The 27,076-nt window shown below is 40.7% G+C and overlaps 3 protein-coding genes across 4 annotated transcripts in view; all 3 read right to left on the bottom strand.

The window, feature by feature from the left end:
• LOC119723884 overlaps positions 1 to 2,390 on the bottom strand; it is a 29,936-nt gene extending 27,546 nt beyond the window's left edge. Inside the window, exon 1 of one of the 2 annotated variants that reach the window (XM_038194774.1) lies at positions 2,353 to 2,390. The gene's annotated coding sequence lies outside the window, so the exon portion shown is untranslated. Of the gene's footprint in view, positions 1 to 1,507; positions 1,545 to 2,352 lie in introns of those variants that run through there. The other variant, XM_038194775.1, reaches the window with a different exon arrangement.
• A 5,745-nt stretch (positions 2,391 to 8,135) lies between these two features.
• Positions 8,136 to 12,181, bottom strand: LOC119723883 (NLR family CARD domain-containing protein 4-like). Its single transcript, XM_038194770.1, has 2 exons — positions 12,083 to 12,181; positions 8,136 to 11,200 (listed from the first exon to the last, which is right to left on the bottom strand). The coding sequence occupies exon 2, from the start codon at positions 11,178 to 11,180 to the stop codon at positions 8,469 to 8,471; it is 2,712 nt and encodes a 903-aa protein (XP_038050698.1). The 5' UTR covers positions 11,181 to 11,200; positions 12,083 to 12,181; the 3' UTR covers positions 8,136 to 8,468.
• LOC119724040 (transcriptional regulator EFH1-like) lies at positions 12,069 to 21,707 on the bottom strand. Its single transcript, XM_038194962.1, has 3 exons — positions 20,566 to 21,707; positions 17,204 to 17,323; positions 12,069 to 12,187 (listed from the first exon to the last, which is right to left on the bottom strand). Exons 1-3 carry the CDS (start codon positions 21,701 to 21,703, stop codon positions 12,069 to 12,071), a joined length of 1,377 nt encoding a protein of 458 aa, XP_038050890.1. The 5' UTR covers positions 21,704 to 21,707.
• Positions 21,708 to 27,076: the final 5,369 nt, after the last annotated feature.

Here is a 27,076-nt window from a genome sequence, read left to right as displayed (position 1 = left end):
TTCTTTTTACAAGTCAGCTTAACCCCTAATTCCCTAGTATCTTTTACTAGGAACTGGACCAATTCCATCAAAAGCCATCAATCAATGTGCGTCTAATACAAAACTGAACATAATGGAATCCACCACTGACACACTGGTTGACATTCATGGACTTGCTACACATGGCTTTTATCACAATAGCAGTACAGGAAGCTGAGGCAAAATCAATCGAATACCCCTAGCCCTGCCTCACGTTGAGGCCATTAGGCCTAAGTCCATCATACTCCATCAATATTTAGTCACGCTAGGCCTTCTGGCATGTCTGGACCCCAAAATCCACCAAAATGGGGCAATGGATTTTGATGGAGTTGGGGTGGTTTGGCTAAATTCCCTGTTTATTCAACATCTTCAAATTAGTTTCATACAGCCAATCATGCTCTGCTGTACTCAAAAAAAAAGAATTTCTAACACTACTATTCTAAATTACAATATTTCTCTCGCAATTAACATTTTGTTTTATTTGATGTCCGTTATGGAGCACCATAGTGGTGAATGCTGTGCATGAATCTGGGGAAAGAATGTAGTATTCGGACGCCATGCGCGCCACTTCAGCAGTCGTGTACATAGCCCCATAAATGTGGTCAATTTACTGAACTACCTCCATAAAAGGCCACACTTCCACCATGTACAAAAACATTTCAAACGCTGTCAAATTTTGATTTTCACATTGCCAAGAAATTTGAAGCATTTGATGTAAAGTACGGCACAACTTTGTCACAACGAATGTTTTCAAAATGATCAGAAAATCAAAGACAGGCATGACACTCTGGTACCCCGAGTTCCGCATGCGCCAAACGGAAGAAGTATCACCAGTGGGTACCCGACTAACCGTCTTACATGGCAGGATGACCGTAATACCATGTAAAATTCTGCTAAATCCACTTTGAAAGTCAGCCAAATCACCCAGTTTATATTGCTGTTCCTATGTGCAAGGGTTTGTTTTAAGGATCTTTTAAAAAATGAAGGTTTTTCAGACCAAATGTGCCATATTTCTTTCCAATCTTTTTCATTTTCCTTTCATCTTCATAGTTCTGCCGAAAAAAAAAATTCTGCTGATTTTCTGTACAACTCATTTTTGTATGCAAATATTCTGTCAAATGTAGCCGAAATTCGGCTAGAACGGTCACTCCATTTTAGTAACCGCGGATCACAATAGAGTGTTTTTACTATAGACTGAAGCGTGGCTATGTATAGCCATGTTCATAGCCACGTTCACGGGTCTACCGCGCGCTATACATTGTATGCACGTATTGATGTACCGCGTGTTCACCATACTCTGTACGCGTGGGCAGATTGGGTTTCGTGCCAATGTGGTACACAGAATACGACTATTCTGGGAAAGATTCCCATATCTGGCCACCAGTAATTTTTCCCTGAAATGACCTATCAGCCATCATAAAGTGATAATGTCCTAAAAAGTCAAAATTAGCTGGGATAAATTTTGAATGTTTACTGAGAAAACACTTACCCCTTTCAGATCAGTCCCATAGGGTTGGTGCACAGGGTGACAAGTGATGGCCAGATATGGGAATCTTTCCAGGGCTATCCTGCGTTAGAAAAATTGTGTAGAGCGGATTCTGATAAAATTAGTAAACTGTTGAGGCAGACTAATATTCTGGGTAAATAATGATTTGTTTTGGTAAATAAAGAAAATTTTGGCGGCACCTTTCAGCACATGCAGGCGGTAAACGGTATTCTATGACTTTCATTCCCTCAGCCAAAATGGGTTGTTGTTTTTTCGTTGAATAGCTTAAGTGTAATACAGTTTAATATAATATATAGGAAAATCTTATCTGTTTTGTAAATTTTCAATTCCCATCACTTGCTCAGGCTCCGTTTCGAATTCACTAAGGGTCAAATTGCATATTATGCGATGCTCAAAATTTGTCCACATGGTCCGCAATGAAAACAAAATCACATCCGGTAGGCTATGGAATGTGTGCATTTCTATGAGAAAATTTTCGGATAGCATTTGTGCGCATTGGCCGCCAACTGCTGTCTTAAACAGCTGCAGAATGCCATCCCAACTTCCTTCACAAGATTCTGTGAAGCTCGAGCTCATCAACCCTTCCCAGCGCCAGCTGTTTGCAGGGCGGTGGAAAGGCGCCTACAGTAGTATACGATTACGAGTGCACTCTTGTCTTGACTTCGGAAGTTGGGGTTGGTCATTTTTTTGGCAAAAAAACCTCTGAAAAAATCAATGATTGTATCTTTAAAAAGAATCAAAATTGTCACGATGCTATATCCAACCATAATTATCACTTTAAATATATAATTAATGGTAAAATGTGGTAAAAGAACAAACATTCCAACCTTTAGCGGGCCGGCCGAGAATCTTCATGATCACTTGATGAGCCGTCAGATTTATTTCCTCGTGTTGGTCATTGACCTCCGTGCAATAGAGGGCAGTATTCAAAAAAGTTTTCAATAACACGGACTGGGCGGGGTCAAAACAGGAGGGCTTTGGGGGGTCCTCTGTATTGTGGTGTGATTTGTCTCCCTCACATTATTCATGATGTTATTTAGCTCCTGTTCCTAAAAGAATTGATATACATCAATGATGTGGAGGGGGGGGTTAGGTCGTTAAAATAATTCTGCACATTCAGCAGTATACAGCAACAAATAAGCAACTTTTAATCTACCTTTTTCTTCAACCTAATAATTCCCCTTCTAACTTGACACTCCCATTGTAAATTTCACCCCAGCCATATTTAGAACTTGACACACACACAAAAACACACAGCTGTTAACAAACAAGCAATCAGTTGCAAAAGTGTCTTTATTTAACTACATTCGCATACAACAATCCCATACTTTTAAATGCGACTTATCAGATGTAAACTTAGTTCAAATATCAAAACGCATGATGCACACAAAAACCTCTATTTTGACAGACATCAATTTCATACCAGGAATGACCATGAAACTTGACTTTCACTGAAAACTTATCTATAAATACAAAGTAATTGTGAAGGAAGAAATTTCAGTACTGTCTTTTGAGATCAAGCAAAATGACAAATATTTCGTGAGTATTGTAGAAAGGAAATAAAAAACAATCTTTAGTAAAAAAAAAACAACACTATAATACTGTCAAACATCAGAATCATTTGAGGTATTTTCAAACCTTTATGAATATTCAAAGGGCGACAACTAAAACAAAACAGCAATGCAATTCTCATTTTGAAAGATTGGATCAAATCCATGCTCGCTGTTTCAATCACAGAAAATTTACATGAGACAAATTTCATATAATTGTCGTGTCTTAACTTGGTGTAGCCTTTGCTCAATCAGAGATTTACATTGACAGCAACAAATAACTGAGAAAAGAATGCTATTGATTTGCTTAAAAACCTTGTGCATCATAAACTCAAACCCCTTGCTTAATTGTGTGCAACACAAGACAAAGAGGAAAACCCCACACTAGACTATGTCAGCCTGCTATGTCAGCATTATTTGCTAACGATGCGGGCATTCAGTGCATAATAAAGGCAACATTCATCTGGAAATAACAAACATCTGACCCATTGTAAACACTATACAATGTACATCATGCAATATGTGATTCCTGATATTAAAAAGATAACAAATCTGAGTTGTACTGGATCCACTGATGGCAAGTTTCATGATTCTTATGACTTGGTACAAAAGCAAGGCAACTTGGCTGTTATAAAAAGTACATCAGACTATATATTAATGCAGAATAGAAGTTATAAAAATAGAACAATCTGGCTCACTTTGCCCAATCTTCAGATGAGCAATATCAAATATTCACATAGTTTTGTTTGCATCTGAGACAGACCCTACTAGGATAGAAAAGTCAAGCCATCTCACATGATTTCTTTTATCTATTTGTTCCATGTCTTTATACCCAGGGTGTGCCCAAACAGTTGTAAAAACCTTCCATTGGGGACCTGCATACATTACACATTATTAAATAATGTTCAGCACAGTAAAACTCATAAGAAAAGTTCATTTGCGAAACAGACAACGAATATTAATACTTACAAACACAGGTATTTCAGAAATGTTTACAGAAATGATTGTACAATGCAGGTCAATCAGGTCAGTAGGCAATTTGCAGCAATATTCATTTAACAAGTGATACAAAAATAACAAAAAATATCAATATAAATTACCTCTGCATATTTACAAACAATTTATCATGTAATGTACAATGATTACAGTTAATGAGAATGGCTGGTTGTATTTCTACATGTACATGTTATCCCCAATCATCATACCATAGAGTAATGACCACACTACATGTAATTACAACTCTTACATCTGTCACAGTCAAGTTACTGGAATACAGAGATAAGGATCCTCATTATTCACAGACTACAGATAGTTCTTGCAAATATCTCCCTGTCTGAAACGATCCATTTGTACAAATTATCAACATTGTTTGAAGTGTCCCTTGGTACACTGTGCAAGGTGCAGTTAAACTATCCAATACAGAAGAATACAGAGATAAGGATCCTCATTATTCACGGACTTCAGATAGTTCTTGCAAATATCCTGGTTAACTAGCATTTGAACAAATTTCTACATTTTCCGTAGTGCCCCTTGGTACACGTACACTGTGTAAGGTGCAGTTACACTATCCAATACAGAAATCATTTGCTTGGGCAGATCTTAAGTGTTTTCGCAGAATTTGAAAATGAGACTCACAAAATGTCACCACTAACCAGCACTCTGTGCTGGATATTTCCCCATCAATGTGGGAAGGTCCAAATTTGACTGTAATGATTAATCTGAGCAGACAGTTCAAGTCAGTTGATGCAGCTAAGGGTTCAAACCTGACAAGGCCAAGGGACTTTCTGTATGGGCCGGGGAGACATTAAGGGGACAAAGGAATGTTGACTTTCAGTTGATGAGGGTGATTGAATTGGCTTGGAGTCAGTGCAAGATCTTCAAATGTATGAGAGGTAGTACAGGAAAGAAACACAGCAGCAGAAACAGAGAGACACACGAGGAGCTGATAGGCAATGTGTTTTTAGACAGAGGTTGGTAGATGACTGGAACTCACTCCCTTAGGATAAACACTCAAATGAAAATGTCAATGAAAGATCCCCTCACAGCTGGTGACTTTACAACAGAATGTGTTAAGTCAGAGGGTGGTAGATGGTTGGAACTCCAGTCCCCCTCCCCCCGAGAGGGGAAACAGAAAGTGTAGGAACCACTCAGACGTGAAAGAAAACAAGCCTTCACAAATAATATAGACAGCTTCACAAGACAACAATCGCAGATTGCTGAACAGAATCTTACAACCAGATAGTAACCTTTCCAGCTTTGTAATGGGTGACAACACAGATAACACAGTTGACTGATAGAAGTGTACTGGACTTGCATGATGTTGCTGAGTCACCATGTCTTGTGTATAATGAAGAAAGGATTCAGCAATCTGACCAATTTAGGCAGAAGTCCTACATACCCATCAGTGCCACGCCTACAGTGTCTATGCTTCACGTCTTTAACTGTCAATGTGCAGCTTTAATAGGAAGATCTTTGAGAATTTCTAAATGGTTCTAATGAAGGAGCCACAATATGTCACTGAGGAAATCTCTCTGTTATACTCAAGTCACTCCCGTTACAATTTTGCTTCTAGATTTGTTCAGGTCTATACCCTCCACCCTGCCGAAAGAAGGGGAAAAAAATTACCAATGAATTAATTTTTTACTGAGTAGACGCTTTCTTTAGACAAAAAAAGTCTTACTTTTTGATGACAGATTCATTCAATCTGGCAAAAGTTATTGTTCATACATGTACATTAACATTTGCATTGTTTCATTGTGACTAATCCATTGCAGGGTGTGCGATATTTTTTATTAAAAAAAAAAATGACGACAATTTTATTTTATTTCAATCAGATTTTTTTATTTGTTTAACTTTCAAAATATTGATTTGTCTAAAAATGTGTCTTAATCTCCCCATGCACCCTTACACCCATAACTAAGGAGTTTACAGGTTCCTATAATACCTATCATCCACAAAACTCAATAAATTGATCAATGCTTTTGAAACAATTCTATTGAATCAGTGGTTTAAAAAAATCACTTGATTTCATGTACATGTAGTCTACCTCACTTGGTCAATGGTACATTAATACTGAAGACACGTTAAAGGTGCATGGCTTGATTGATACAGCTGAGATATGTTGTTTGTGGATATTTGAAAAACATGATTCATGGTATTGTACAAGATATACAAAAAAATATATAGGGTGATCAAAATAGCGGAACCCAAACCCTTAAAATTATATTTCAGATTTAAAAAGATATGTACAGGTGGCACCAAAAATAATAATGAATGGAAAGCCAAATTCATAAGCTACTTTTAGATGAAAAATAATGAAATTGCTCAATCCATTCAAAGAATATCTCTATTTAAATGCAATGACCCTAAAACCTGTTTCATCCACAAAAAGCAATTTGTGTATTCTTACTGCTTGGAACATCAAAGAAAATGACTCAGAATACTTGTTTCAACAACTTTAATACACAGTATCCTTATCAACAGCCTTGGTTAGGCAAACAATATGATTTACAAAACCAATAAAAAGAATATTTTTAACTTTTAAACCAAGGTTTAATCGCTGGTGATATTTAAAGACCATTGTGACGACGATTCTTGAAATCACATTTTCGGACGAAAGAGGTTTTAGGGTCATTGCGTTTGAATGGTGATATTCTTTGAACCGATTGAGCAATTTCAGTATTTTTTTTCATTTAAAAGTAGCTTATGAAATTGGCTTTCCAGTCATTATTATTGTTGGTGCTACATATGTTTTTAAATATGAAATATATTTGTGGGGTTTTGGGTTCCGATTTTTTTTTGACTCACCCTGTATGAGAACAGTTTTTCATTGGCATGTTTATTTCATAAAAATGCTGTTTATTTCAAAACTGGCAGCACTGATCCTTCTGTAACTATAGTGTTTGATTGAAGGTCCTTCATACAAGGTGGAGAACAGAAATCAGGCCTTGCACCTTTAAAAGGTATTATATAATAGGCTATCAGCTTCGGTCCAAAAATTGGGCCACCGGTATCAAATGATCAAAAGCAGCAGTGCTCATGGCGATCTTTGGCAAGGTATGTAAATCTAGAGTTGGAAAATGTGTGATAGCTTTGCAGTGTGAGCGGTGGCAGTTTTTTGGGTGTTACCACTTATATATTTTTTTTTCAAAATTCCCGCCAATATGCTTGAACCGGATTAATTATACATGGTAATTAACAAGCATGTATTGGCCACAATTTTTTTTTTTTAAGTGATAGCACCCAAAAAGCTGCCACATACCGCTGCAATGCTTTCACATATTTTCCAACTACAGGGGAGCATACCTTACCAAAAATCACAATGAGCATTATTCCCCTCATTTGATACTGACCAAACCCCCAGGCTAAAACTCAATCTAAAAGTTTTATGGAGAAATGTTAGGAATAAATGCTATCAATTGGAACTTTAATACACCTTTAGATGGTTCAGGCAATAGCCTACATGTACACCAGCACAGTTGATTCACAATATTACTGTAAACAGATCAATTAGGAATGATGAACAGATGAAAGCAAACGTGAGTGTGCTGTCTAAAAGGGAATGTACAACATTTGCTTTTGCTACAATTTTCAGAAATAAATGGATTTGGAGGATTAGTATGTTATAGCAGATATTGTTAATCTGATTTTGTTCACGTTTCGGGCCTGTAGATGCTGGAAAAACCAAGAAAACCAATCATGTTCTTGTAGTCTGGTTCCCTGACCCCTTAAGATGAAACAGAAAAATGTATAGACTTTGGGGAAGGTCAGCAAATCAGTCTGGCAGGCTTGTACCCCTTCACAGGTGTGTAATCAATTGTAAAGAAAATGGGGAACAACTGTTATGAAAAAAATTCAGAGCGGTTAAAAAAAAAAGGTTTTCTGCAACACTGCTCGGCTGAACAGTGTTGGAAAAATACAAATTTTCTTGAAAATGTCAGCACACCAGGAGACACGATATTACAGGATACTTTAGGCTGTCATTCCCTAACAATCCAGTAAGGTATTTCATGATAATTTGATCATTTCGTTTTTTTGATGTTTGCAATGTTGTATCTTCCCTTTAAAATTCAAACTTTGAAGAAAAACTTTTAAACTCAGATCTTGACTTTAATCAAAACAATGATTTTGGGTATTATGCAAAACCAACATGTAAGTTGAGTCGATGCTGATGAAGTAGGGGTGTTTGAATGTGTTAACAATATCTTACTCTTTGTAATTACATGTAAGTGGAATCAGTTGATTTAATTGAGTAAAATGACCCTCAGTCAATTTACTTTGCCAAAAATAAGACTGTTACCAAATGATTTAAATCAGTGATTTAAAAAACAAATCATTTGATTTAAATCAGTGATGTTTTAAACAAAATTGTATGATTTAAATCGTGATTTAAATCAGTGAAATTTATGTCCTAAATTTATGTCTAATCCATTCTTCTTCAGGTCACTCAGTGACTCATCAATATGGTTCTTGTCTTCCTCTGTCAAGTCACAGTCCATGAGGTCCAGCCTCTGAAGGTGCAGCAGCTGCTTTACCTCCATGCACCACAATGCTGCTGTACCACCCAGGTTACTATCAGAAAGATTCAATTCACCCAAGTTGGGTAGATCCCCGAGTGACTCAGCAACATGTTTGATGTCCTGTCCATTCAATGAGCAGAAATGCATTTCCAGCTTTGTAAGGGACTTCAACTGCTTCAAATGCATGCACCACAATGCTGCTGTACCACCCAGTTTTTGACCTGAAAGATTCAATTCACCCAAGTTGGGTAGATCCCCGAAGGACTCAGCAACATGTTTGATGTCCTGTCCATTCAATGAGCAGTGACCCAGGTCCAGCTTTGTAAGAGACTTTAACTGCTTCAATTGCATGCACCATAATGCTGCTGTACCACCCAGGTTATTAACAGAAAGATTCAATTCAACCAAGTTGGGTAGATCGCTGAGTGACTCAGCAACATGTTTGATATCCTGTCCATTCAATGAGCAGTAACGCAAGTCCAGCTTTGTCAGGGACTTCAACTGCTTCAATTGCATGCACCATAATGCTGCTGTACCACCCAGGTTATCACCAGAAAGAGCCAATTCACCCAAGTTGGGTAGATTCCCGAGTGACTCAGCAATTTGTTTGATGTCATGTCCATTCCATGAGCAGTTACCCAAGTCCAGCTTTGTAAGAGACTTTAACTGCTTCAATTGCATGCACCATAATGCTGCTGTACCACCCAGGTTATTAACAGAAAGATTCAATTCAACCAAGTTGGGTAGATCCCCGAGTGACTCAGCAATTTGTTTGATGTCCTGTCCATTCAATGAGCAGTTACGCAAGTTCAGCTTTGTAAGAGACTTCAACTGCTTCAAATGCATGCACCACAATGCTGCTGTACCACCCAGGTTATTACCAGAAAGATTCAAATGAGGTACCAAGTTGGGTAGATGTCTGAGCAACTTACCAGTATCTGCATTGTCCTTGAAATCTACAGCATGAAGATTTGTCATTGCACACATGGTAACAGCTAACTCCTCAATAAACCATGTCCATTTACAATGGTGTATATGCAAAGTATGTACATTAGCAAGGTATTTGTTGCCACTGCCTTTTGTCTGTTCAGCAACACATTTCACAAAGTATATGACTGAGTTCAGACAATCCCTGTCACGCTCATGAATGCGAATTTCATCTGTTATGAATGAATGTATGAATTCCTCTGGAGGCAAACGTTTGGATTGACCTTCAAAGAAACAATGAAGTGCCAACTGACCAATCTTTAATTTGAATGCCAATTTCTTCTGACACCTCACCTGAAATACCTTCAGAATCTCATATGTACATGCCTCATTGTCACCACAACAAAAGCGCAGAAGATACTCAAACCTGCTTGCACCCTTTGACATGATTTTATTCAAAATCTTCTGAAATTTCTTTGGGTCTGCTTTTAACAAGCTTTGCAAGTAAGCAGCAGCAGAGAACTCCTGGAATGTCTTGTGAATAAACTGAATACAGTTGTGAGTCTGTAGTCCCTTGCGGTCTGTCTGTCTGGTCAGAATACCTGCTTTGAGAGCCAGCTCAAGCACACTCGGCTCAAAGTCACTTTCTTTGAAAGAGAGTGACTGATCTGGAGAAAGAAGACCATGCAGCGCAACCTTGCCAATTTCAATCACAACTTTTGCTACTTCATCTTGCGAGTCCAATCCTTTTCTTTGGAAGATATATGAAAATCCATTACGATACAGACGTGACATTGTTTCTGGGAGTGTGCAATCTTCTCTCCATAGTACACACATCAAAAGAACAAGCATTGGACTTTCAGATAAACTAGACAGAAGGTGTGACGATTCAATCTTTTCAAGAAGCCCCTTGGCCTTGTCAGGTTCACTAGTGAAAAAATTAGTAACATACTCAGTGACATCGTCTCTACTGAAACCCATGACCCTGACATGTGTGAATGGTTCCTGAACAAGTTCCTCTGATACAAGTCTGTCAAGGTGTGAGGGGCGGGTGCTTACAAGTACAGTACAGCCCCTCAACACCTTTCCACTAAGGATCTCCAGAATGGAACCAAATGAGGATTCACACAAGGAGGTAGTCATGAGCTCATCAAAGCCATCTAGTAAAACGAGGACACTTCCAGGACTGTTCTTGATAAACATGTCCAGGGCACCTCTTTCAATCCTTACATCTTTAGCCAAGAGTTGGTCAAAAACTGCATCAACAAGATCTGAACTCTGCTCCAGTGCGTGCATTTTCAACAGGAAGACAAGTTTATACTTCTGTAGTACCTGACTAAAACAAATTGCCCAATCATATGCAATTTTGTTAAAAAGTGTGGTCTTTCCTCTACCAGCTAACCCAGTTAAAACAGCTATAAGGATCAGATCTCCCTCTTCTGTCTCAAGTTGTAATATATCATCATATGATGCCAGTTTCTTCACTCTGTCCTTACCAAGTATTAACTGTAACTTTGTGTAGATTTCTGTAATGTGTTTCCTGTCATCACCCACCCATGGAAGCACTTTAACAAAGCTACCTTTCCCCCTGTAGTATGACTTTAGGGCATCTTCACAGAAATCAGCAGCCGTATCTTGGGCTGAACTGTCAAACTTCATCCTTTTGGGGGCGCTGCATCCTACAATATTGAAATGAGCATAGAGTTCACTGACTATAATCATACAATGCATTGTGGCATTCAAGAAATAAAATGGCTCCTTGTCTGTAGAAAGTACTATTTTGAGCTGAAATATTGGCTCATTGTATGCAAAAAGTTCAAGCTCTAAAAGCTTGTTGGTTAAAGCTTGGGAGGATAAATATTGACAGGATTGAAATAACTTCCCGTTCACTGATGCATGAATCTTAGTCACTCACACAACAAGTGTTGCAAAAGCTCTGCAATAGACCGATCCAGTAGGCCCCGCCCACTGTGCACGTAGGCAAACTGCATGTTACAGCCGCGTGTCATAAGCGTCTGCACGCATGTTGGATCCAGTAAGCCCCACCCACTGTGCACGTAAGCAATTAACATGTGCTCCTCTCCAATGCCACACTGCATGTTACAGCCGCGTGTCATAAGCGTCTGCACGCATGTTGGATCCAGTAAGCCCCGCCCACTGTGTACGTAGGCAATTAACATGCGCTCTTCTCCAACGCCAAACTGCATGTTCCAGCTGCACGCACATGCCCGTGCAAGTATGTTGGACTTTTGTGCACTGATGTGATGTCAGACATAAGTCATGGCTGTGATTGGTCAGAACACAATGGGGCGGGGCTAAATGGATTGGTCTATTAATGACAGATGATAAATTTATTTTCATGAAAAAAATATTATTTTCTCAAACTCATGGCATGCATGGGAAGCAAAAAGATGCTGCGCTTTTGTATACTGCAAATTAACAAGAACAAAACATTTTATTCCCATCATACAAGTGTGAGACTAGTATGTAAAGAATGTATACATTTACTACATGTACATGTATACATCTGGTTTGGAGTTGGTACATTCATTGATAATTACCTTGTGCACCTGAGGCCACATGCCGTGTTGGTGGTTGCTGTGATGTACTTGGTGGATTCTCTGATATGTCAACTGATGGATGACCAGAGTGGTGTGATGCATCATCTTCAATCAAATCAAATATGAGAAGGATAATTGTGTGTATCACTGTCATGAAAAAAATATTCAGTGAGATGTCATTTTTCGGAGTTGAGGGATAAAAAGTGGGAAAAAAGTCGGAGCAAGGTAAACAAAACTAGGAAAAAGTAGGAAAAGTAGAAATACTTGAAAGCCTGAAAAATGTTATGCAACAGTAATGAGGGACTAATTAGATCTATCCTTTTTCAAATGTGGCACACATATGGCGGGCGCTATTTAAAAACTTAATTATTCAACAAATTACAAGACTTAACCATAAATAGTGTCCTCCAATTGTGTCAACAATTAATATTTTGACTTGGCTAATAGTTGTACCAAAGAAAATTAGTGACTCTCAGTAGCTTGTGAAACTGACAATCAGTTTCCATGTTTATGTAGTATAAAAGTTCATCACCGATCGCGAAAGTCCATCACCGATCGTGAATATGCATCACCTGTAAAAGTCCATCACCGAACACGAAAGTCCATCACCGATCGTGAATATGCATCACCGATTGCAAAAGTCCATCACCGAACACGAAAGTCCATCACCGATCATGAATATGCATCACAGGTAAAAGTCCATCACCGATCGCGAAAGTCCATCACCGATCGTGAATATGCATCACCGATTGCAAAAGTGTATCACCGAACATGAAAGTCCATCACCGATCGTGAATATGCATCACCTGTAAAAGTCCATCACCGAACACGAAAGTCCATCACCGATCGTGAATATGCATCACCTGTAAAAGTCCATCACCGAACACGAAAGTCCATCACCGATTGTGAATATGCATCACAGGTAAAAGTCCATCACCGATTGCGAAAGTCCATCACCGATCGTGAAAATGCATCACCGATTGCAAAAGTGTATCACCAAACACGAAAGTCGATCACCGATCGTGAATATGCATCACCTGTAAAAGTCCATCACCGAACACGAAAGTCCATCACCGATCCTGAATATGCATCACCTGTAAAAGTCCATCACCGAACACGAAAGTCCATCACCGATCGGGAATATGCATCACAGGTAAAAGTCCATCACCGATCGCGAAAGTCCATCACCGATCGTGAATATGCATCACCGATTGCAAAAGTGTATCACCGAACACGAAAGTCCATCACCGATCGTGAATATGCATCACCTGTAAATGTCCATCACCGAACACGAAAGTCCACCACCGATCCTGAATATGCATCACAGGTAAAAGTCCATCATCGATCGCGAAAGTTCATCACCGATTGTGAATATGCATCACCGATTGCAAAAGTGTATCACCGAACACGAAAGTCCATCACCGATCGTGAATATGCAACACCTGTAAAAGTGTATCACCGAACACGAAAGTCCATCACCGATCGTGAATATGCATCACCTGTAAAAGTCCATCACCGAACACGAAAGTCCATCACCGATCGTGAATATGCATCACCTGTAAAAGTCCATCACCGAACACGAAAGTCCATCACCGATCCTGAATATGCATCACCTGTAAAAGTCCATCACCGAACACGAAAGTCCATCACCGATCGTGAATATGCATCAACTGTAAAAGTCCATCACCGAACACGAAAGTCCATCACCGATCGTGAATATGCATCACCTGTAAAAGTCCATCACCGAACACGAAAGTCCATCACCGATCCTGAATATGCATCACCTGTAAAAGTCCATCACCGAACACGAAAGTCCATCACCGATCGTGAATATGCATCACCTGTAAAAGTCCATCACCGAACACGAAAGTCCATCACCGATCGTGAATATGCATCACCTGTAAAAGTCCATCACCGATCGCGAAAGTCCATCACCGATCGTGAATATACATCACCTGTAAAAGTCCATCACCGAACACGAAAGTCCATCACCGATCGTGAATATGCATCACCAATTGCAAAAGTGTATCACCGAACACGAAAGTCCATCACCGATCGTGAATATGCATCACCTGTAAAAGTCCATCACCGAACACGAAAGTCCATCACCGATCCTGAATATGCATCACCTGTAAAAGTCCATCACCGAACACGAAAGTCCATCACCGATCGTGAATATGCATCACCTGTAAAAGTCCATCACCGATCGCGTAAGTCCATCACCGATCGTGAATATGCATCACCTGTAAAAGTCCATCACCGAACACGAAAGTCCATCACCGATCGTGAATATGCATCACCTGTAAAAGTCCATCACCGATCCTGAATATGCATCACCTGTAAAAGTCCATCACCGAACACGAAAGTCCATCACCGATCGTGAATATGCATCACAAGTAAAAGTCCATCACCGAACACGAAAGTCCATCACCGATCGTGAATATGCATCACCGATTGCAAAAGTCCATCACCGAACACGAAAGTCCATCACCGATCGTGAATATGCATCATCTGTAAAAGTCCATCACCGAACACGAAAGTCCATCACCGATCCTGAATATGCATCACCCGTAAAAGTCCATCACCGAACACGAAAGTCCATCACCGATCGTGAATACGCATCACCGATTGCAAAAGTCCATCACCGAACACGAAAGTCCATCACCGATCGTGAATATGCATCACAGGTAAAAGTCCATCACCGATCGCGAAAGTCCATCACCGATCGTGAATATGCATCACCGATTGCAAAAGTGTATCACCGAACACGAAAGTCCATCACCGATCGTGAATATGCATCACCTGTAAATGTCCATCACCGAACACGAAAGTCCACCACCGATCCTGAATATGCATCACAGGTAAAAGTCCATCATCGATCGCGAAAGTTCATCACCGATTGTGAATATGCATCACCGATTGCAAAAGTGTATCACCGAACACGAAAGTCCATCACCGATCGTGAATATGCAACACCTGTAAAAGTGTATCACCGAACACGAAAGTCCATCACCGATCGTGAATATGCATCACCTGTAAAAGTCCATCACCGAACACGAAAGTCCATCACCGATCGTGAATATGCATCACCTGTAAAAGTCCATCACCGAACACGAAAGTCCATCACCGATCCTGAATATGCATCACCTGTAAAAGTCCATCACCGAACACGAAAGTCCATCACCGATCGTGAATATGCATCACCTGTAAAAGTCCATCACCGAACACGAAAGTCCATCACCGATCGTGAATATGCATCACCTGTAAAAGTCCATCACCGAACACGAAAGTCCATCACCGATCCTGAATATGCATCACCTGTAAAAGTCCATCACCGAACACGAAAGTCCATCACCGATCGTGAATATGCATCACCTGTAAAAGTCCATCACCGAACACGAAAGTCCATCACCGATCGTGAATATGCATCACCTGTAAAAGTCCATCACCGATCGCGAAAGTCCATCACCGATCGTGAATATGCATCACCTGTAAAAGTCCATCACCGAACACGAAAGTCCATCACCGATCGTGAATATGCATCACCAATTGCAAAAGTGTATCACCGAACACGAAAGTCCATCACCGATCGTGAATATGCATCACCTGTAAAAGTCCATCACCGAACACGAAAGTCCATCACCGATCCTGAATATGCATCACCTGTAAAAGTCCATCACCGAACACGAAAGTCCATCACCGATCGTGAATATGCATCACCTGTAAAAGTCCATCACCGATCGCGTAAGTCCATCACCGATCGTGAATATGCATCACCTGTAAAAGTCCATCACCGAACACGAAAGTCCATCACCGATCGTGAATATGCATCACCTGTAAAAGTCCATCACCGATCCTGAATATGCATCACCTGTAAAAGTCCATCACCGAACACGAAAGTCCATCACCGATCGTGAATATGCATCACAAGTAAAAGTCCATCACCGAACACGAAAGTCCATCACCGATCGTGAATATGCATCACCGATTGCAAAAGTCCATCACCGAACACGAAAGTCCATCACCGATCGTGAATATGCATCATCTGTAAAAGTCCATCACCGAACACGAAAGTCCATCACCGATCCTGAATATGCATCACCCGTAAAAGTCCATCACCGAACACGAAAGTCCATCACCGATCGTGAATACGCATCACCGATTGCAAAAGTCCATCACCGAACACGAAAGTCCATCACCGATCGTGAATATGCATCACAGGTAAAAGTCCATCACCGATCGCGAAAGTCCATCACCGATCGTGAATACGCATCGCCGATTGCAAAAGTGTATCACCGATTCGATGATCACATTAAACGCCTCTTTGGCGTTCCATAACAGAGCACTATACACGTCACATGCTTGTGCTGCAAATAGCGAGCACCGTAGACCCAACCTCGTTTCCAGGGTGTGTAGCAGGCTGCAGTACGCGTTGCCATCGACGGTTTTATGCATAGCTCAGAAAGTACTACGCAGTGTAGACTTTCGATTTTCTTCAGACTGCGCAAGGCATACTAATGTGTGGTCCTTCTGAGTATTCGTTGCACTCGGCACAGGGGCGGCAAGCGAAGCATATGAGAGAACAGGGACACTTGGTGGCCACGCACCATGGAGAAAAAATATTTTGCCAAGGTCACCCCATGCTACCGTTTGGTGAACTCTTTTGCAAAACAGTCAAGTAGAACACGTAAACGCAACCCCTACGTCGAAGCCGCTGACCTCGCACAGTCTAGACACGTAGAAAAAGCCAGCACAGGGGGCGGACAGGCAGTCAACGTGAAAGTGCACACGACGGCAAATTCCTGCGCAAAATGCAGTCACGAAAAATCAACAAAACGGATCGCCGGTCCATACGGGAAAATCAGGACGACACAAGGTGTCCGACCCGGTGGAAGACACCCTCCGCATTTTTCCACGGACGTGAAGCGATTTTGGCGCCGCGGGAGCTCGCGGTCTCGGATCCTTTCATGAGCAAACATCGTCTGGGAGGCCGAGTTAAACTCTCTCTTATATATATAGATATCATCTCCCCCCCCCCCCCCCCCCCCCAAAAAAAAAACAAATTTCAATTTAGATTTAATATCAAATTACTTTCATCTTAAAGAACAAGATTACATTTACCTGGTCCCTGCAACGGGAAGACGTAACTGATATTGACTCCAGTTGAACCAACAATGATAGAGTTTTTGCTACCACTGATTGTGCCGCTGTTTCCGATGGTTCCAGTTCGTTGTGGGGAATCTACAATCAAAAGCAGGAATAAAAAAATCAATAAAATACATGTAACAGTCCACAAAATGATGCCTGTACTCAATTCCATCTCTATTTGTCGTCTGTTCTTGGAAACATTGCCTTTCTACGGAGCCCCTATAAAAAGGGACATTCAAATTCTTTTTGTTATCTTGTGCACACGATATAATTATGCCGTGCGCACGAGACAATTATACACAAGGAGCTAGCTGCATGTGCAGCATGAACAAAATCGGACGAGTTTGTGTGTAACGAAAGCAACATGTTTATTGGGAGGGGGTGAAATAATGCATGCACTATACATTACATGTCAAGTCAGTTAGGACATGGATTTTTTTTGGGGGGGGGGGCGCTATCATGATTAATTTTGTCAAACTTGGCCTTTGTTGAGAAAGATAGGCCTAAGTGTTTTATGCTAAGTAAATAGAGGAAGAACCGGTATGTGCACGCAAACTTCAGGGAATCATCAATTGATGTTGGTTTTATTGTTAGAAAATTCCAAGACAATTGCCGACGTGAATTTAAGTTGATTTAAACGCTATATATAGGACATTGGGAGTCGTTATCAGCATCAGCAGTTTGAATGGATGCAAGTTAGACGGTTTTATTCTCCCTGTCAATTTTAAACAGAGTCTCATTTTCGCTGATGAGTGGGAATCAGTGGCGTAGCCAAGGGGGGCCTTGGACAAATTCTTAGTGCCAACCCCCTCCCCCCCCCCCTGCCCTCACAGAAAAACTGAGATTTCCAGCTTGCCAAAGTAAGTGTATTTTTAAAGGATTTTGTGAGTTATTACACCGAAGATGAATGTAGATTACTATTTTTGTCTTCCCTGAGACGCACTGCTGTATGAAAAGTCAACAAATTAATAGGAAAAAAGAGTGCCCTCTATCGTTAAAGAGCCCCCCCCCCCCCCCTCCCCTTTTCAAACTTGAAGCCCTTGTGGTGGCATGGACATTTGGGGGAAATGTTGTTGGGTCTGTCCTTGGTGCCCCCTCATAAACTGCTGGTGCCCCTAATAACCCACTGGCCTAGCCACTGGTGGCAATGGCGAAGGATGTAGACCTTTAGGTTTTCTAAGGATGGGAATAAGCCTAGGTCCCCACCTAGAACAATCAGTTCAATGTTGGACAGCTGATTGTCTGATAGGTGTTTACCATAAGGCATACTTTTTTAGCCTTCAGCTCAAGAAATTATCTTAGCGTCATGTTTACGCTTTTTGCAAATTTGACAGAATTGAACAGATCTGCAAGAGAGCATGGCAATTGTGGCTTAGTAATGTTACATTGTTTGTGCTGAGGCCTTTGTGCGCAATGTATTGGTACAAGGTCAGCTGATAACTTTAATTCACGATCACGCGTCGGCAGCAATTTTTATCAATTGATTATTCCCCAAGTTTACCTGCACATATACCAATTCTTCCTCGCTGTTTTCTTAGCTATAAAACATAAGTAGGTTTGGCCCTTTACCGACGTATTAATCCCGGGGGGGGGGGGCAAATTCCATCTTATGAATTTTTAGCTATAAAACACTTCTCTCTCTCAAAAAGGCAGTCTCACATTCATCAAAAATCCCCATCCTATCTGACTTAACATGTAACATAGTGGCTGCATTTATGATTACGCCCCCTCCAAAATAAACACGCTGCTTTTGTTACAAACAAAATGGTCTGATTTTGTGCACGCCACGTGCAGCCAGCTAGCTCCTTATATATAATTATGTCGTGCGCATGAGATATTATTTCGTGTGCACAAGATAACAAAAAATAATATTATATGTCCCTTTAGGGGCTCTGTACCTTTCATAGAAGAAAAACATTTTTTATTCAATCTGACAATTAATACTGACAATTAATAGACAAAAAAGTACAAAAATACCAGGCAACATCTACCAGTACATGCATGTCTTAAATCTTCGGGTGAGGTGGGGAGGGGAGGGTGGTAAATGCCCCTCCACTAAAGGTAAAAAACCGACTACAAGCAACTACAGGGCGAGTAAAAAAAAAGAAACCCAAATGCCAAAAAAAAAGTCTCCGGTTTCTGGTATGGAGCTTGCCCAAAAAGTGGTGCGGCGACACGGCTTTTTTTTTTTTTTTTTACCTGATTTTTTTGCTTCAAATGTCGGCTGATGACTGCAAATAGTGCCCGACTAAACTTAGTGCAAATATATGGGAGTCCAGAGAGGCCACATAAAGCTTATTCTCGACCATAACCCAATCTAAAAACACGTTAAAATTGTGCAGCAGCAGGATTCCAGTCAAACCAGTGAGTTTGGCGGTTTTGAGACATCATCTTTCATTGAAAAAAACTTTTTCATTTTGCCGACGCGCATGGCTACGGCGACGCGCGCGCATACCAGAAACCGGAGACATTTTTTTTTAGGCCAAATGGCGCCCCCTATTTTTTGAAAAAGTTGTGCATGTAGCACTTTCCAGATCTAGGATATGAAAGCTAAATTACTAAGCTTTCTGTTAGTGAAAGAAACATTCAAATTGCTCATGCACTTTTGCAGTTTTGAAGACAAACACCGTTTTTAACCTTGTCCACGAATCACATTTGGCATGTGATATTTCAGTATTAAAAATGAAACCATATGTCGCACCCTGAAAATGATATCAGAATAATTAATCCCATAAGTCTCTGGGGTAGCCAAGAAGAAGGCAGCTAGGGCAAAACAATAAACTATTGACAGTATAAAGCCTCATATTTTAAGCACTTCGCGCCAGGTTTATTTTTGCCGAAAATGTTGAAATTTTCAAAATGCAAAATTTGCCAGCCAACTTCTGATAAACATGTACATGTACAGCCAAACGCCATAAATACTGATTCGCAAAAATGATTTGAACAGTATTTGTACGATATTTCTTGTCGATAACTCATACATGTATGTTTCAACACTCAATAAATGTTATGATTAGTGCCAGTTACCATGGTTATGAGAATGTTCTGATGTGTTTAATTGATATGGGAATAGTTTTCGTTTTGCTAAAATATCACTAACCTTTGTGATCTGTGGAAAAGCTTAAAAAATGGTGTTTGCCTTCAAAATTCCTAAACCTGGAAAAGTACATGAGCAATTTGAATGGTCCTATCACTAAATAAAAACTTATTAATTGGGCTTTCATATCCTAGATCTGAAAAGCACTACATGCAGTACTTTTTTTTTTTTTAAATAGGGGCACCATTTGGGTTTCCTCTTTTTTTTTACTCACCGGGTAAAGCTACTACGTACTTACCTAATGCAGCAGGTACCTGAGCCTCCTGTTCCATCGTGGTAGGGACATCCATCCGTTGGTAGGCTGCTTCAGATTGTTGCATCATGGAAGGGACATTAGTCTGTTGGTAGGCTGCTTCAGATTGTTGCATCATGGAAGGGACATTAGTCTGTTGGTAGGCTGCTGCAGATTGTTGCATCATGGAAGGAACATTAGTCCGTTGGTAGGCTGCTGCAGATTGTTCCATCGTGGTGGGGACATCAGTCCATTGGCTGGCTGCTTCAGATTGTTGCATCATGGAAGGGACATTAGTCCGTTGGTAGGCTGCTGCAGATTGTGGCATCGTGGTGGGGACATCAGTCCGTTGGTAGGCTGCTCCAGATTGTTGCATCATGGAAGGGACATAAGTTTGTTGGTAGGCTGCTGCAGATTGTTGAATTGTGGTGGGGACATTAGTCCGTTGGTAGGCTGCTGCAGATTGTTGCATCATGGAAGGGACATTAGTCCGTTGGTAGGCTGCTGCAGATTGTTGCATCATGGGTGGGACATAAGTCCGTTGGTAGGCTGCTGCAGATTGTTGCATCATGGAAGGGACATTAGTCCGTTGGTAGGCTGCTGCAGATTGTTGCATTATGGAAGGGACATTAGTCCGTTGGTGGGCTGCTGCAGATTGTTGCATCATGGAAGGGACATAAGTTTGTTGGTAGGCTGCTGCAGATTGTTGCATTGTGGTGGGGACATTAGTCCGTTGGTAGGCTGCTGCAGATTGTTGCGTCATGGAAGGGACATAAGTCGGTTGGTAGGCTGCTGCAGATTGTTGCATTGTGGTGGGGACATTAGTCTGTTCGTAGGCTGCTGCAGATTGTTGCATTATGGAAGGGACATTAGTCCGTTGGTAGGCTGCTGCAGATTGTTGCATCATGGAAGGGACATAAGTCGGTTGGTAGGCTGCTGCAGATTGTTGCATTGTGGTGGGGACATTAGTCTGTTCGTAGGCTGCTGCAGATTGTTGCATTATGGAAGGGACATTAGTCCGTTGGCAGGCTGCTTCAGATTGTTGCATTGTGGTGGGGACATCAGTCTGTTGGTAGGCTGCTTCAGATTGTTGCATCGTGGTAGGGACATCAGGCCATTGGCAGGCTGCTTCAGATTGTTGCATTGTGGTGGGGACATCAGTCCGTTGGTAGGCTGCTGCAGATTGTTGCATCATGGTAGGGTCATCAGTCCTTTGGCTGGCTGCTTCAGATTGTGCATCCATGGTTCTTTGGATCACCGGCCCACAATTGGAAGTCCTGTTTGTCAATGATTAAGGAAAAACTGTGTCACGTTTCATTTTTGGTGGATTAACTTTTGAATATTTTAACAGATTTGTGAACGCACCCACGATCACTGACAAGGCAAATGGCAGGGCAAGCCTATAGTCTGAGCATTTGGGACTCTCAATAAACCTGATTGACATTCGCATTGCACCAAGGGTACAGAAAACAACCAACCAATACAGTTCATGCATAAACCAATAGGGGCAGTGAGCCAGTCATGCTTGTAAGTATTTTAAAATTGATCATTGTATAATTCATCTATTAACAAATTAAAGCGTGGATTATGAGAAACAATTTGTACATAAACTTACAAATAAGTAAAGCCTCTGCGATTCATGTTCCCACGAAGTGACAAAGAGTCAGCTCGTGAGCAGGGCCAGAACACACAAAATAATTATACAATGGTTTACACACGGCAGGATGGGAGCATACACGCGCGCGCGTGAACGATGTTGAAAAAGAACACACGCGCCCTCGCTCAACTGTCGTGATGCGCAAAATTAACAAGTATGTTGCGTCGAAAAAAGTACAAAATAAGTAAAGCCTCCGCGATTCATGATCCCACGAAGTGACAAAAACTGTGTACAAACTAATTGGCAAAATAATGGTACCCAAAATATTGATGTTCTCACGAAGTGCAAAAAAGTTTTATTAATGAATTACTGTTTAATTACTAACTATTTCTAACAAACAATTATGAAATAACAAAGAGCAAATCATATCCTATCGGACAATGCAAAAACTGAATTCTGTTACTGCAAAGTGTTCGAAAATGTCTTTTGAAAAAATGAATAACTTCAAATGCGATTATCTCAGAGTGAACTTTTGTCAAATTTTGAGGTTTTTGTCACTTCGTGAGCAAAGCGACGATATGTTGGGATGGTCCCAACCAGAGATGCTACAGGGTCTGCTTGAAAAAAAAAAACGGAACAGGGTCTGATTGAAAAAACTGGAACAGCTGCTTGAAAAAAACGGAATTCTATTTTTTGTGAAAAAGCCACTCTGACACAAAGTCCCTGTTGTCATCTTTCTCTTGTAGCTAAACCCAGTTCCATTTATTATTTTTTATTTTGCTGCTGTGGCCTTTAACTCTATTATGTCTAAGCTGTTGGTTCGTTCAATCACTTTGAATTTTTCCATATTCCTATTTTTTATTTGGCCTACCCGAATTTCCAACGTTTTCTAGATGAAACATGCACCATTCCACATTACTGTCAGTGTACAGTGTACATGACGTGACGAAAACATGGTTGGTACCTGGCATTTTTTGTATTCACATACATGTATATCACTGCGATCGGAAACCACCGATAACTGAAATGATAGAATTGATTTCGACGCGTGCTCTGTTGTATACTGAGTGCAAGTACATTGGCCACCTGTATCGCATGCAGGCTCGGCAACAACAAAAGACTTGTTTTTAAGACTACCTGACTTCAACGGAAAACGTTGTGACATGCGTGCCCAAGGCCTACATTTACTCAACTCGAGAGCGCTAATGAGGTAAAAATCAACGCATTTCCACAGTTTTTCTTCTCTTTTTTCAGTGTTTTTTTTTTTTAAGCCGGAAAAAAGAACAGATTAAAAAAAAAGGAATTGCGGCTAAAACTTAATCTGTACCCATCATCATAGTCCGAAAATTTGGGACTCTCAATACTGTGTATGATAATCCCAAATCTTAGGATAGTTTAACACAGTGCAGCTTATAGTTGGGACCATCCCAACATATGTACAGATTGTCCAAACTTCAGCTGCATGGGCCCGCCCATCGTAGTCTGAAGATTTGGGACTCTCAACACTGTGTATGATAATCCCAAACCTTAAGATTGTAGAAACACACATGTATGCAATACAAGAAAATAGACTGGCACACGGAACCAGTCCAACATCCCTTTAGTACTGCAGCTGCTTCAATTAACTGTGTCCAAAAGAAACATCTAGTACCGGTACCTACAATGTAGCATCTCTGTTTCTACACATTTTCCCAAGTCAAGCAACCAGACTACTGAAGGGACATTCTTTCCAAAAAGAAATGTACATGTACTTTAGAAATAAAAACAAGAAACAGTTTTGGGTACGGCCATGTAGAACAATTGTGATTGGTTAGTGTTGGTGGGACCTGAACAATTGCTGTTACCATAATTTATTGTCCTTGACCAATGCACATAGCTTAAGTGTGCTACACGTACCAAAGTAAACTTAGGAATGCCTTTATGTTGTGCAAACCTGACATAAAACAGAAACCGACCCGTCCCCAAATCGACTTCGGTTCGGATTTGGTCGGTCGGTTTTCCCATCATTTCAGTCGGGTCGACTTGGCTTGGTTTTGGTTTGCCTTTACGATTTTTGGGTCAGGTCGGTTCGGTTAAGCCATCTAATGAGAAACCTGAAATAAGCCAGCAAAAACCTTAACAGTTTGCAAACTCAGAGGGTGTAACTGAAGACAAACACTGAAGAGTCTCACAGGCCGTGCTCCAGCCTGAAGGGCCTACATGATGCGTATTTTGAAGACTGCATGCCCTATATGCCCTCATGCATTATTTCCTGCACGTCACATCAAGTACAAACATTTTTAAAGACTTCGCAATGCCTATACAATAAACTGACCAGTGAAATAAATAGTGTGACCGTGCAGTGGAACTAAATTTACCACTGCATTAAACTTCTGTTTTTGTGCAAGTGGCCAGTCTGTGGAGTGTGGATTGGGATGAATGTGATTATTACGACTGCGGTAATAAGGGAGTCCACCTGGGCTAGGAAAATATTGAAGCATTTCCTATTAAGAAAACAATTAGAATTTTTTCTAAAGTCAAGTGATGTCCAGGTATGGAAATTCTTTCTGAAGTCCGATTTTTGAATGATAAAAAACACCCTTGACTCTAATTAGAAGAAACTATAAAAGACTGAGCTGAGAGTAGACTTTGTAGTTTATTTACGTGTTAGAAGCACACACACCCTTACTAGCAATGCAAAAGAAGTATCTGCTTTCTCAGACGTCTACTTTGCGTGTAATTTCCAAGCTTGTTTGCACACGTTTGTATCTAAATTCCAACATCGAAAAGATCATGCGCAATGCACACGTAAGGTCCAATGCTAGCACAAAAAAAGACCACGGAGTGGACGTGGCAGGTCTGGGTTGCCACGTGTGCCTTGACTAAAGATATAAAAATGAGTGCAAATGAGCCTGGAAATTACACGAAAAGTAGACATCTGAGCAAGCAGATACTTCTTTTCCATTGCAGATTGCTAAAGAGAATGAAATAAACTACAAACAAAGTCTGAATGTGAAAATCCAATTATTACAAAGTCCTAAATGTTTGGGTATATTATGCGGGTGTGGCCTATATTGACGGAGGTAGTCCAGTAAATTGGCCACATTTATGGGGCTAAGCTAAAGCTGAGGGGCCTGTAACAACACGACCTCAATCCTGTCAGTAGCTCTTTCTTGGGGCCGGCCTAGCTTAAGTAACTCCAGCTGACATGCTCATCAGGAATTCACATGTAACGCTGGAGACAAAACTACGTCTTAAATTTATGTGAGATTGTAAGACACCCTAAAAAGATGGCCCCCACAAAATGGTTATTTTTTTCCTATTATTTTGTAGTATCCCAACCCAGATTCCATAAAACATACTTCATAGTTTGCACTCAGTCATGTCATTCACGAAGCCAATGATTGACTTGAAACAGAATAAAAATTACTAAAATATGAAAAATGTTGATGATTTCAGTGGCTTCTTCAGAAAAACTGTCAAGTGCCGCTGTACTGTCATGCACGGCTGTATTGTGTGCTTGTGCCGATCAGCCAATCAGATTATTCTTCGAACATGTCGAATAATTGAGGAATAATCTGATTGGTTGATCGGCACAAGCACACAATAAACATGATAAAACCACAACACAGCCATGACTACACCCATGAACATGGCTATATATACATTTAAACACACCTCCTGCTTGTTATTTATCCTGGTTGGCTAAAACGCGGTCACGTGTGATTCACTAAGATCTATAGGCTAGTGTATGAAACTTGCGTCAGCCTGAACTAGACATGCTAGATGCGCTTTGAGACATCGCGTGCATAATTTCCAGAGTATAAGCCTACTGCATCTATAGAGCTATATTAAATTACTAGAGCGCTAACTCCTCATTCTTGCGCGTGGAGATGCTTTGAAGCCGCTCTGGGCGCAGACATTTTGATTTTATGTGCGTGTTTGTAGAACACAATCAAAATAAATGGATTGAATTTTAAAGTGTACTCTAAATGCAGCGCGCAAGTACAACTTAAGATACGCAAACAACTTAAGCACGTCATGGCAGTTCAAAAAGCGTCACGGCGAAAAGCATCTACAACTGAGGGACGCGCACATACGGAAGACAGATAGTGCCACTCAATGAGTGTGAATATATTTTTGTGGTGCGTGTGAAAATATTTTCTTGTACAGCGGCCGCCACTTATATGTGGGGCCGCCAGAAAATAAGTGGCAGCCGCCACATAAGTCGTCATTATAAGTCAGCCCCACCGGTCACCATTTTGATGTATGTCATATGTACATGTAACAGACTAGCACAACTTTCCTTACTTGTACTGTGATCTCCACGGTACGCATGTAAAGCGTATGCATCGTTGGTAAAGAGATAACACAGTTCTGGAACAAATATAAGGCTGCGACCCAGGTATGTGATAGTACCTCCCTGGTTTTTATGCGCGCACAAACACGCGGGGAAATAGTAAAAACTTTCACATGGTTGAGTTGCTGGAATTGACCAATGAAATGCTGCAGTTACCTGATGAATATTTATGAGGTAAAGTTATAAGGCCAAAAAAAGAATAGTTGATAGCTCTGCTTCCCGTTACCCGGCCAACCCTATTTTTAGGCTGCGACCGTAAAAATTTTATCGGCAATTCCAAAAACAAACAAAAAGAGATTGAATAAATAAAACTAAAATCTTGTTGTCTTTTCTGTCTTCACAAATATATGTTTACAAAGTCGCTTCGCGATATAACGTACTACTTTGCAATTCGATGTCACGGTGACTATAATCATGTGGCGACGACTGGTTCCCGCCGCGCTGCGCAGGGGCCAATTTAGAAGACATGATGAAATGCGGTAACCAGTCCATAGCTACGGTATGCGACCGATAGCGCGCTAGCAGTGCAGGCCACTGTCAACTGGTCGGATTCGACATCGTAAAAATGCCAAGAAAACACC

This window comes from Patiria miniata, unplaced genomic scaffold (assembly GCF_015706575.1).
Source record: "Patiria miniata isolate m_02_andy unplaced genomic scaffold, ASM1570657v1 HiC_scaffold_17, whole genome shotgun sequence".
Taxonomy (NCBI): Eukaryota; Metazoa; Echinodermata; class Asteroidea; order Valvatida; family Asterinidae; genus Patiria; species Patiria miniata.
The sequence above is the reverse complement of the archived record's forward strand: the minus strand, read 5'-3'. Positions and strand labels throughout refer to the sequence as shown.

Excerpts from the sequence above, each read along its gene's own strand:
- LOC119723883 (XM_038194770.1), bottom strand. The coding sequence starts at position 11,180 with ATGAAGTTTGACAGTTCAGCCCAAGATACGGCTGCTGATTTCTGTGAA.
- LOC119724040 (XM_038194962.1), bottom strand. The coding sequence starts at position 21,703 with ATGCAACAATCTGAAGCAGCCTGCCAATGGCCTGATGTCCCTACCACG. Across the intron at positions 17,324-20,565 it reads TCAGGTACCTGCTGCATTAG|ATTCCCCACAACGAACTGGA; the intron begins GTAAGTACGTAG and ends TTTTGATTGTAG. Across the intron at positions 12,188-17,203 it reads CTTCCCGTTGCAGGGACCAG|ATGATGCATCACACCACTCT; the intron begins GTAAATGTAATC and ends ATTTGATTGAAG.